Source organism: Geospiza fortis, unplaced genomic scaffold (genome assembly GCF_000277835.1).
Source record: "Geospiza fortis unplaced genomic scaffold, GeoFor_1.0 scaffold171, whole genome shotgun sequence".
Taxonomy (NCBI): domain Eukaryota; kingdom Metazoa; phylum Chordata; class Aves; order Passeriformes; family Thraupidae; genus Geospiza; species Geospiza fortis.
The window spans coordinates 7610658-7623829 of NW_005054313.1; the positions used below are offsets into that span (position 1 = coordinate 7610658).

The 13172-nt window shown below is 39.4% G+C and overlaps 1 protein-coding gene across 1 annotated transcript in view; it reads right to left on the reverse strand.

Moving 5' to 3' along the window:
• THSD4 (thrombospondin type 1 domain containing 4) overlaps positions 1-13172 on the reverse strand; it is a 218354-nt gene that overhangs the window by 166564 nt on the left and 38618 nt on the right. The window contains exon 7 of the mRNA XM_031055908.1: positions 12-21. Coding sequence (XP_030911768.1) covers positions 12-21 — 10 coding nt within the window. The remainder of the gene's footprint in view (positions 1-11; positions 22-13172) is intronic.

Sequence of the window (13172 nt, forward strand, 5' to 3'; positions counted from 1 at the left end):
CCTGCTGCTTTCAGGACACATCTGTTTAGATTAAAAATAAAAAAAAAAGTAGCATTATAATCAACAGCAAAGTTATTTTTGCCTTCCTATTTATGAACTTTAAAAGGTTAGTGAAGGCAATGCAAAATTCTAATCCAGATGAATGATATAAACATCAGGAGACCTCTTAAAAACAGGTAACAAGCTGTGCTGTTAAGTAACAATATCAAAAGTGCCTGTTGAAGAAAATTAATTGGTGAAGTTAATGGAGCAACAGTTCTATTTAAAAAAAAAGGTTCTATTGAGCTGTCATTTCCTCAGCAACAGCACAACACTTCAAGATAAATTCAATATTAGATTAGAATTACTTCCTTTTCACAACAGCTTCACATTTTTCATTATTAACTTTTTGGGCTCACATTCAACAGAGTTGAAACACTCAACGTGCATGCTTCCATAACTTATTAAAAGTCGACCACAGCAGCTTCTTATTCTCATCCTATGCTTCTATACCATATTTCCACTTTTCCTTTTGTATTTCTACATGCTGCTATTACAGTCACCGCATGACTTTCCATTTCAAGTCAGATCCTGAGCTCTTGAAACTAAGGAGTTGCTATAGGAGTTTTGCAAACAAAGAGCTGCTTCTGTGCAAGCACGTGTGCACACACAGGTATTGAGGCAGAGCAGGTGTTACAGGTGGAAGTGGCATCCTTCCTTAGGTCACCTGCAATGCACACCTTTGGCAGACCAGCCTTGTTTGCATGTGAAGTAGATTCCAAAAGCAAATACAAGTTAAATATTTTATGACTTTGTTCTGCCTGAATCCTCACTGCAGTTCCAGCAGAAGTTTACTCTGTGTGTGGGCACATACAAAGGGGAGAAAGGCCTCTAGCAAATGCAGGGGGTTAATTAGAACAATTTCTATGCCTGGACAAAATAGACAAGCTTTGGGCACAGATGCATTTTTTTGCGTAGCCTTTAGATAATAGAAATTACTACTAAAAATACTATTCAAAACCAGTAGAATTCACATTAAGTACTTGACTAGAACAGCAGAATATTTTTTTCTAGATGACAGATTTCAAGGGAAAGCTAGAGATAACATTATATGAAAACAGCATGGCTAAATAACTGCGTTTTCAAAGGGAACAGAAGAGAATCACTAAGAACAACTCTTGTTGCAACTGTAAGTCAGTTCTCTTATGCCTGTATAGTAGGAAAGACTGGTTGTCTGCTGGGGAAGTCAGGCACATCAGAGGTCCCAAAGGAGTTCTTGCTTTGTATCCACCATCTCCCTAAGAAGATGCTCGTAACTGGATCAAAGAGATGTCACAGCCAAGAGTTTTCAAGTGAGCTATAAACTGTACCAAAGACATGCCCAGGGGAAGGTTCATGGACTACTTTATCTTCTACTAAAATCATGGTAACAAATCTTCTAGAATAAGCACTGTTTCTGGCCAAGCAACCATCTGTGCTGCTTCGCCCACCCTTCTGAGATCTCCAAGTACATGCAAATACTGCTTTCCTCAACAAACCCTCTAATAAAAATTAAAAAAAAACCAAAAACACAAAACCCAAAAACAAACAAACAAAAAGCCTTCCCTGAAAATAGGACCATGAACCACCACACTGGAAGGGTGGGACCAAAAGCCTTTCTCATGCCAAATGTAGAAAGCAAAGCTCTATTCCCACAGCTGAAGCACAGTTCCTTCTGTGTGTGGCACAGCAATGCAGAACGCTTATTCACCACAACCACCATCCCAGGCAAGGAAATGTATTTTTCATGGAAACCAATTATTGCACATATCCTAAAGGTGAAGGGACAGAACCTGAGCTGGCATAAATTAAGGTCACTACACTAAATTACAGCAGAACAAACATCAGTTTGTACCAGCCAAGAAGGCAGCCTGAAGGGTTTCTTTCTGGAATGCTTTTCCCTTTTTTTTGGCACACATTTTCTACCAGCCTATTGTGAAGCTTAGTTGCTTCTTGTTTTTCCTTTTCTGACCCTTGAGCTCATGCTCTCGTGTACCAGTATTTCTGGCTCATAAACAATTTCCTGTACACCCTGCTCATACCAACTGCAGGCAACGTATGAGTAAAAATATCAAAATATTCACTGCTGTTGCCAACAAATAGTGACACCATCCCTTCTAAGATCCTTTTCATACAGCTACAAATTCTGTTTTTAAACTTATTGCCCACAAGACAGAGACCTCAGTGCTTTAAAGCAGGACCAAGGACAGACAAATACACTGAACTCTGTGTGGCTCAAGCAAAAATCAGAAGAACTGGCTAACTCAGAACATCCCTGCTACTTTAGAAGCCCCAACTCAGCTGCCCTTCCTTCATTTCATACATCAACATTTAATTACAATATAAAATTTTGAGGAAAAATTTGAGCAATCTTATCTGCAAAACACTTTGTTTTGTTCTTGATACAGATTATATTCATTTATATTTTTAATGTCTTCTAAAATATTCTTTAGCTATGAAGTACAAGCAGGCAAAATTACTATAGTCCATGAATCACCCAGGCTTAAGAGTTACATTACACTGTATGTATATCCTAGTTAACATCTATGCACCATTTACTAGCCCCACCTAAATTGTTAATGCACAGCTGAATGCAGTGACAGTTTTATGCTGCCTACAGTTCAGCCTCCCTGAAAATGAAATCCTTGAGCCTTTCTCAGAAGACCTAAGAGTGCCAGGCACTGTCTCTTGGCCTCTCTGGCTTCTTAGCACTTTTGTAGGCAGAAAACCACTAAAATAAAAAGTATTACCTTGTACAATAAAAAGTGAAGCTTCAGTATAGGGGCTCCTGTAGATCCTCATGTTTAATTTATTCCCTGAGAGTACAAGCCATTTTTACACTTCAATTTAATTACTATTTCTGTCATATCTAGACTAAAACTCCGAAAATACAGCAACAAGCATCTGTGACGAGAAGATGACAAGCCCAAAGGCAGCTCCTATTTCCAGTGTCTAACAGTTATCCCTTCCAGGATTCACCACGTGCTTCCCAGCATCCACAGGAGAACTGGGACAGCCAGGACACAGCCCTGGGGCTGCTGGTGCTTCCCAGCATCCACAGGAGAACTGGGACAGCCAGGACACAGCCCTGGGGCTGCAGCACCAGCCCACAGCTCTGCCGGCCAAGGGCAGTGTACTGGAAGCAGCAGGCACATTGGCATGGCTGCAGGTGAAGAATGTTCTCTGGCTAAGCCAGACTGCTAGGATTTAAACAGCCAAGATCTCTTTCCAAAAATTTCCCAGAGACTTTTGGAATGAACTTTGCTGTAATATTTAACTTACTGTGTGATTCTCCCTCGGTTTCCCCTCAGTGACATCAAGGCATTAAAATCACACTGCCTGCTGGAGACTTGAAAACAGTGTTTTGGTAAACAAAATGTTGACTTTGATTCAGGGTTTTGTTAGTGATAGATCTGGAATTTCATTTTTTTCCCCTCAAAAACTTTGTCCTGTGATTACTAAGGGAGTTATTAAGGGAGCCCTTTTTAAACCAGATCTGGGGAGGCCAAAGCAGCAAAAAATATACTTTGCATCTACTAAGATAAATCTCAGATTCCTTTGTGTAGAGGCAGATATAAATTATCTAGAAATACATACTCTCTGCTGGGAGAGAGATTTTTAATTATTGTTCTTTCAGCTGCGCACTGTAAAATTAGATACAGCATCTAGAATGCATAATTTTGTATGTTTTTAGATGATCTTTCTCCTATCTAAAATCTATGCTGCTAGGACAACACAATGACATAAATTTAGCATGTGGGGCTGCACTCAGCAAGGTGCCTTCAAAGTGCTGGATATTGGCATTTCCACACAGGGTAAGGTGTCTCAGAGATGCCCCTGCTGCATTTGCACTGTTGAGCTGTTTTCACCTCAGCTTTTCTTGCTGTGCCTTCAGAGCGTGAGGAAATCACCAGCAGCAGCACAGCACTGCCCTGATGAGGCAGCAGCACTCAAGGGTCAATTTTAGAAGTATCTCTTTGTCTTGTCGGACCTCAGGCCAAACTTCTTGAAATGCACTGTGCCTGCTGCTGATACAAACTTTGTACTAAAGCCACAAACAGTGGCTTTATTTATGCCTGAGTTTCTTCTGAAATATGCAGGTATGAAAGTAGTGCAAGACACAGTATTCTCTTTGCATGTACCATTGGAGTTTTCTTAGAATGACCTGCTAGTACAGTTAAGACTATAAAACAAAGAAACCACCATGCTAGCTTTTTAGCTTTTGGTTAACATTTGAAAAGCACACTTTTGAACAAATCCTTGACACTTGGTTTAATTAAAGAAGTGCTGGCAAAACACCAGAAAATTATCAGTCTGCCAGATGTGGGCTCACATCTGCCATTAGCAAAGCTGTGCTGAGATAACACTTCTGGAAATGTGTAAAGGGCTGATGTGGTCCTGAAACCACCTCTACAGGCAATTAAAACATTGACTAAGATTTCTGGCAATGTTTCATTCTTATGACCTACAGTAACTAGCAAATGCTTTTTCCAAGGCCCCATATCCCTTCTTGATTCTCCAGGTTCAGACATAATTCATAATTAGTATTTTCTCTCTGTGCAATACTACATGCTCAATTAAGTCCAAATAATCTAGTTGTACTCTTTTCATTTTTGTAGTGGTTCTATGGAATCCCATTCATCCTTTGGAATCCCAAAGGAAAAACACATCTCCAAAGAAAAATAATTTAAATACTTGTTTCTGAAACAGTAATCTGGAAATTGTTCTTTCCTTTGCAGAGCTTACTCTTAAATGTATCGTGTCCTTCAATATGCATAGTCTATAAATTCCAGCTCTTTACACAACAAGCCACCACATCTGCAGTGAACTTTGAATTTCTGCTCTGAATTGCTGGTGTCTTGTTTCTCCTGAAACCTACAGAAGTTCCAAGTCCAGTAAGAGAGTGGAATGCATGGTCCTTCAAATGTTAATTTTCCAGCTAAGCTGTTTCTCTTCGATAGCCAAGGACCATGCTTCCCCCACAGGTAGTACCTCAAATCAAGGCAACCTAGTTTTGTCCAGCTGAACACACACTGAAAGAGAGAAAGGATCCATTTAAAATCCTAGAGACATTTATTTCCCCAAAACTTCTAGTTTTATAAAATGGTAAGAGAATGTAAAGACAACCGTCTGCCAACCAAAAAAAAAAAAAGGATATAATGCCTATTAAATATGTCTAGATATCTGTGGCACAAAATACCAGATGCAATTCAAAGGGAACTGATGCTCCTGAAAAACCAAAATGTGCAAGAAACTTTAAAATGCTTGTGAAGACCAGCTCAGCAGTAAAAATAGTGCTAGCCAGCTCTGGTTACAGTGCACAGCCACAGACAGTACTCTGAAAATGTCTGGCCTGACATACAATGAGAATTTCCATCTGGGAATGCAGTGGTATCTGCAAGAGTTTATGAGGAAGGAGCACCTGTACTGGCAGACTCTGCGCTGCCTCAAGCCATGAATTTACACCTCCGTGTCTGCTGCAATGCAGACAAGCAGAGTAATGACAGTCCCTGTAAACTCCAGCGTGCTCCACTAAGCACAGCCTCCAAGCCATGCAGAACCCATGGCAGCTCCAGGGCACTGCAGCCTTCCTGTTCCCCCTCACTCCTTTCAAGGGCTGGTGAAGACTTTAGGTGTGTGCACAATACAAAATCAATGTACTTCTACCCAGATCCCATGCAGGGAGCAATGAGCTGGTGTTTGGATCAAGGAAGATGGGCCCTGGCAGAGCCATGGGTGCCTGCCACTGCCATGGGCCAGGGAACTGCTGCCCTCACCTGCAACTTGAGAATGCCTTTTTCCATTAATATTTCAGCTTTGCAACAAGAAGGTCCTCTGAATTTAACAAAAGTCTTTCAAGTGCTACCCAAACCTGATCTTTATTAACTGCAATCTATCAGACACATAAGGCATTAATGCATAATGTGGCAAGTGCATCTATTACTGTTTTACGTTTTTTCCATTCTGTAGCACTTTACATCTGAAAATGCAGTCTGTCTAATAATGGGGAAGAAAGCTCAACCAAACAGATGGAAAAAGAAGTATTTCTGCTTAACTTCACAGGTTTGTGGCTTTTTTCTTTTTAAATTCTCACTGACAGATTCATCTGATTAAACTGAAATAACTTATTTTATTTCAGATTTACAGCAACTTGTAAAAGATTCAAGTCCAGCTTTGGTTTTAAAGAAAATCTTAGTCACTCATCCATCCCACACAAAGCATCTCCAATGATCTAATGTGCACAACTGGAAAAGTTTGGAACTACTACCTTAGGAGGGGCTAATCAAGGAGCTATAATAGGAAAATTAACAGTACATTTCCTCAGCAATACCAAAAATGTGTCAAGAAAATACTCCAGTTATGTTTAATGCTAAAATTTTACAAATACTATTCCAAAAAAAACTAAGCAACCAACCAACCAAAAAATTCTGAGAAGCAGTAATTGGTTTCTATGAGATGGAAGTCGAGCAGTTAGAAAATGGAAGGCAAATGCTGGAAACAGACCATGCTGGAACAGAGCATTATCTGCTATAAAGCAATACACAAGTACATCCTGAAAGTCAGGCCTATGTCAACTCACACCTGCACACTGAAGACTGTTGCTAGTCTTTTTTGATCCAGCAAAAGACCAGATGACTGGTCTTTTTAAAGTTGGGGTTTTTTTTAAATATAGTTACTACTCTACAGTCCCAAATTTCTTTTAGTACCCAGGCCCCTGAGCAAAGAGCTACTTCAGTATGGAGACTGGAGTTTAAACAGAATAATCCTTCCATGCTGCCAAGCAAGCATCAAAAGCTTGCCATTTGCAGCAGAAATCATAAGTGCTTTGTACAGCTGCTGTTCCCACTCTCAGCACTGCTATCATTTCTCTATATAAATATGCTGCATTAAAAAATCCCACAGATACAATAATCCCTCCAATTAAATACCTGTTTATAGAAACACTACACAGTGCTCAGGGTACCTAAACTGCAAGCTATTGCCTCATTTAATGGGAAATCAATGAAAAGCTACTTCCATTTCACACAATCTGGTTCAAATGAAGAATGCCTTAACATGGAAGCTTTCAGCTCCATCATCTTGTACTGCCTCATCTGTCTACATTATTCAAATACACCTGCAAAATGGAACATGTTTTATTAGTCCTTCTCAGAAGTCAGGAGATTTACGTACTAAGAATAGTTGCTTTCCTATACTAGCAACTATTTTTTATACTAGAAATATCAGCCACTCCAAAACCCTCTCTGAAAGGCACCACCAATATCAGCTATGAAAGATCCTGAGACAAACTCATGCTTGATCCATCTTTAGTAAAGTTTACAGACTTTAAGCAAAGTTGATGTATCTAGTCCTCATAGTTTGTGGAAAATTATGCCACTGTGCTAAAACATCTACTCTAGGGTTTCCAGCAGTATTCTATTACATTTTTATAGAGTATTGTTCTTGGAGCTGCCTCATCTTTCTGGGGAGCAGTTTTTATGTGACTCTCATTCTACCAGCTTCAGCAGTGGGCAGGAGTAATCCTCCAGCAGTTTTCTCTATGAAAACCCAATCAACTTCAATGGAAACTCAATTTCATGCATTCCATTTAAATGACTGCTCTTTGTGTGGGAGGAGGCACCACCTGAATGGTTCCGGCAGAAGGACTAAAAGGTTAAGGAAGTTTCTGATTGGTATTACCACGATAATCTACTTTTTAATTAAAAATTCATACTGCAGCAGTAATCACAATATTTTTAGAGAACGAGCTCTAGTCTAAGTAACGACCAGACAACAGAAATGTCAATGTGGTGCTACATGAGACAGAAACATACAGGCAAATGTAAGCTGTTACTACAACCAGGGGGAATCTGAAATAAGTCTGTTGGGACAATTTATTTTGTTCCTTTTTGTTAGGAAAAAAAGTAAAATCTAGGATGTGGAACAATTTATTTTCCACAAAAAGTGAACACCTTTAGAGCAATGTAAATGCAACTTAAAAACAACTTTGAGCTTGCAGGAACCCAGTCTGGAAACAGAAATTGCAGCATTATTCAGATTTTAGAGTTCATGTTTCCATCAAAAATGAGTTTCTGATACAACACACACTTAAACTGTTTCTGTGATATATTCTTTCCTCCTAGGTCATATACTTCAAAGAAAAAGAAAAAAGGCACTTCAAACCAACTGGCAGATACATTTGTCTTATTTTAGAATGGTTTAATATAGCTGCAGCTGGTAGCACTGTCCACTTGCTGATGAGTTTGTCCAACTTTACCCTCTCAGACTAAAACTTTCCACTCCTGTTATCTGTTATAGTCACTTTTTCTTTTTTTGACTGAAGCATTTCATCCCAGAATGAGCCTGGAGGAAAACAAAAGGAAAAAGTGTCTTATTTTTTCCCATGCTGCCAGTGTTCTGACTTTTTTTTTCCTAATGTAACTGCCTATTCTATTTTAATGAGTGAAATTATGTCAGCCAGGAAAATGGGTTTTTTGTCAAGAATACACCCTCTGCTTTTTCTATGGAAATCCACTCAAGTATAGTCAGGCCACAAGAATTTTAAAAATAATGCTGATAACATACTTTGTACACTTCCAATCAAAACTTGTTAAAGCTCTGCATCTAACCTGGAGGAACAATCTGTTCACAAGTGTGCTCCATACCTGAGGCTCAAAGAGGCTGAGAAGCTTTCCAGCTGTTATTGGAAAGTGCTCCTGAGGTCTGCAATAGGGCAAGGACTGAAAATGAAAACCTATCTCTGCTGCTCTTAATAACCACTTGAGCCTGTTCCTAAAGTACATGGAATAGTTTGGAAAAACAGATAAATCTGGGGACTGACATTCAAGAGATGAGCAAGTCAGCTGAAGAAGGTACTGATAAGAAGAAAGTGAAACTGGAAGAAACTGCAGAGAAGCAGGGAACTAAGTAGAAAAAGGAGAGACTGGAGGCAGAAGAGATGGGGAGAGAAGATGAAAAATATGAGACAAGGTACTAAGGAAGTGAGAAGTGTGACTGAGGAGAAAATGCAGTGGGACAGCTCCAGGCAGAGGGAAGGAGCAGACAGGCTGTCTGTGCAGAAAGGGCAGGAACACCTGTGGTGAGGAAGACCCAAGCACACCCCAGGGAACGTTTCACTGCCCTGTGGTACTCAGGAGGGCAAACTCCCTGTGCCAGTGCCTCAGCTGCAATGATCTGATGAGTTCTGTGAATGCTGGTGTATCTCATGATGGCATTCTGCTTTTGAAGGCTTTTTTTGTTTGTTTAAATACTATAAAGTAAGTCACAGGGCCTTAAAAGAATGTTTAATCTCAAATTGGAAGAGACTGTCCATGCAATTACTGTATCACTCGGCTCTTCCTGCCTGTGAGGTCCTGCTCTCAATTCCAGGATTGCATACCATTTCCCCCATATGACCTCTGACTCACTCAGTGTGCAGAATGGACTCACTCGGGGGAATGTTTAGCTGGAAGGGTTATTTACATGATCTCTGTCTCATTCACTGTAAAACCTGGTAGGTATAAATGGACATGCAGAATAAGGAACATGAAGGACAGTCTGCAGTTTCTGGAACAGCTACTCTACCAGTTTTGATAGGAAAAAAGTCACCTATGGTGCAATTACTTAATCCAATCCTTTCTCAATTTGTGAACTATGTACTTTCTGGTTTGGGGGTCTGACTGAAAACCTCTGGACCTGTTTTGCAGATGAGCTGCCAAATCATAATTACAGTTTTGGCAATGCAAATTTTGCTTTGACTATTGCCAAGTGATAAATATGATACTAAACCTGGGGAAAAAATTCAATTCAAACTACTTGACAAGCAGCACTAATTATGGAACACTTCTTTTAAACCTCATTCTTCCACAGGGCAGCTCCATTTCTTACAACATATGAGGTCTTGCTGTCACACAGCAGCTTTGTGAATTTTAAAGCAAACACTGCAGTAATAGTATCAACAACTAGTCCTTAGAGAAGCCTTTTTTGTCACCTTCTGCAAGGAGCATTTTTAAGGCAGGGAGCCAAAAGCTGAATAAAAGGAGAATAACATTGAGTGCATCAGTCATAACTAAGCACTTGATCTATGCAGGGACCCTGGGGTAAAAAATTATATTATCAGGTAATTAAATAGTTTTCTTGACACAAGAATTACCAGAGGATTGCTCAAAAAACTCCAGTTCTGACAGCTCTAAACCTCTGCAGGTTTGACTTTATCCTTCTAATGGCATTTTGCTGCTCAAACTAAAGCCTCACATCATCCAAAAAAACTGTCCTCAGAAAGTGACCCAAACTGAGGTCTCAAAAAAGCCATCAGGAAAAGCAGTATGTGGGTTGGCTGGCAACTTACCGAATGCTGCAGCCAAAAGCCAAAGCTGGTTTGCAGAATGTGGCAGGGGATGTTTCCTTGGCCTCTTCCCCCTACAGATCACCCAGTGCCTCCAACGCTGCTTGGCAGATCGAACCAACACAGGATTGGTTTTTCCACCAATGTAAGTCAAGAGTTTGAAGATAAACAGCCACCAACTTATCACTAGAAAGAAGCTCTGTTTCACTAATTACACTTGTATGTCTCTACATGTGCAATATGCCGTCCATGTTAGGTCTGGACAGACACCACAAATGATGAAACACATGAGACAGAGCACACCAGACTGGTTTGGGGTTTGTAGTTATTTTTTAATCTCACCACAATTTCAATTATTTCTGGGGTTTGCATTGTTCTGTAGGCACATGGCTCTTAATGTATCATATGCAAAGGTTTGTTTACCTGCTCTGGCCACTGCAGGGCTTGCAGTGCCAGGCTTCTTTCAGATCACTTCTGGGGGAGAGGCTTTGGACTTCATCCCTAGTCTGCGGTTAGGCAAAGCAACACATGCTTGCTAGACATAATTTGACATTTATGTTTCCTAACTTTCTACACAAATTTTGGCAATTTCTCTTTCCAAGCCCTGCTTAAAAACTCTAAAATTAGATACCAAAAAAATCCAAAACAAACAAACACCAACCAAACAAAAAACCAAACCAAAATAAAACAAAACAAAAAAATAACCAGCACTCCCCCTTTCCCAAAACTAAAACTAAAAATTTGACAGCACTACTAACAGACAGCTTTTTCAGTATCTATAGCTTAACTTTGGCATCTTCTCCTGCACTTCCTTCTTCCTCTACTCACCTTGGTCAGTACAACAGAGGACTGGGAATGTACTGGTGGTAGTTTCACTGCAAGTTCCTGTATTGATGTAGTGTATGTTCTTTTCCTGCTATCTGGCTTGAAAATGTCTTAAACTTATGCACTGATATCAACAATATCTGAACTAATCTCTTAAAAATACCAGGAAAAAGCTACTCCTTTCATGTGCCAAAGCAGACACTGACATCTGACAGACCATGTTTTTTATACCTGTAATTAATGGGAATAGTTAACAAATATTCATCAAAACCGCATTAAAAAGTTTTTTGTAAATTAATCATGACATCTGCAGCCTCCTCTGCTTTGAAAACCTGGATACAATTAAACTGACATATGAATAAAAAGCACATTTCTTGTTCAAATTATGTGAGTGTTGAAAAATTCCACACCGGAATTTCAGACAAACACGTTTGTCAATATGAATTGACAAGAAGAAACAAAGACAAGCTGGAATGCTTTCAAATCTCTCCCACAACACTTGACGATATTGATAAATGACACTACTCAAATTTACAATGCACTATTAAACAAAACTACAGATGTATCAGGAATGCAACCATCTGGTTACAACTCAGAAGTCCCAATTTTCATTGATGAGCTTCCTCTTTAAAACTTGGCACAGAAGTTACATCTGAATGATAACCAAGCAACCTAAATCACCCTGAGTCCTATTTTACTGCAGAACAAAAACCCCTATTCCATTTCAACAAGCATCCCAATGAAGTTTCCAAATCACTCCACAGGATTTTAAGTGCTAATGCTGCTATTCATAACTGATGAAGTGATGGAATAACTGTGGATCTTTTTCCTCTTTCCTCTTCTCCAAGACACATGTATTCCATTTATTCCAAGAATTAGCAAGGTAACTTCTCAGACAATTCCAACTGCTACATGAAACCTCCCATTCAAAGTTCACCAGGAAGTTAGGAAAGAAGAGCTTTGGGCAACTGATTTGTATTTTGATTTTGAGGCACTTAGATGAATTTTTAACATTCTTATGTCGCTGCTGTCACACAAAAATGAGAGCCTGAATCTTCAGCTATTCACAGACAGAAATTCACTCCACTTGAGGCAGACTTCTCCAGCTACATCAGGAAACCCATGCAACAAGCTCAGAACTTCAAAATAAACCTCACAGAAGAAAAAGGCAGCTCAATCCTTCCTGCAGTACCATAAAATACTGAAGTACTACTGTTAACCATAGCTTCTGAAGTACTCTTATGCATTAAAAATCAAGAAAATACATATTGGGAAGCTGACAAGAGTCCCTGGAAAATTCAGAGTGTTCAAGCTAAACCCCAAACATATCAATAATACTGAATGTTTGAACTGGCTAACTCTAACACATTTAGTAGATTTTTTTTATCACTGATAGATACTCTCAACCTTTGTTTTCCAGGGGAATATTTCTTGTTTATGGCTTTAAAATGCTTATTTTATCCTAGGTTCTACTGTATTTTCTTTATATCTCACTGCCTTTGAATAAAGTCAAAAATTTCCTCCACAAGAATGTTACAGATCCCACTGATCACTCCTCCCTGACCTGGCTATAGCCATGTATACATTGCCAAATTTTAACCTGCACCTTTTCCTTTTGGTCTGTGCTTTTACAGTTCTTGTCACAACAGGGCATGACTCCTGGACTTCTAGATGCTTAAAGTGGCTTAGATTTATTGATCAAACCAAGTAACTCAATTTTCAATTAAAACCAACAAGCCTTTAGACATCAAGGTTTTCTGAATTGCGTGATTTTGGACTTATCATGAACATTTTACTACACTAGTAAGTAATTAACCTAATAATAATGAGTTTATGTAAAACAGCTAACTCTGTGTTACTGCCACAAGTACAGAGCACACTTGCACAATAAAACCCTTGGAGAGAGCTTTAAAAGTCACCCTGACATACTCTTCCTGATGACTTATGGCAAACAGTTTCCCGGAATTATTTAAGCTCTAATAAGAATGTCATCATGCAAAATACT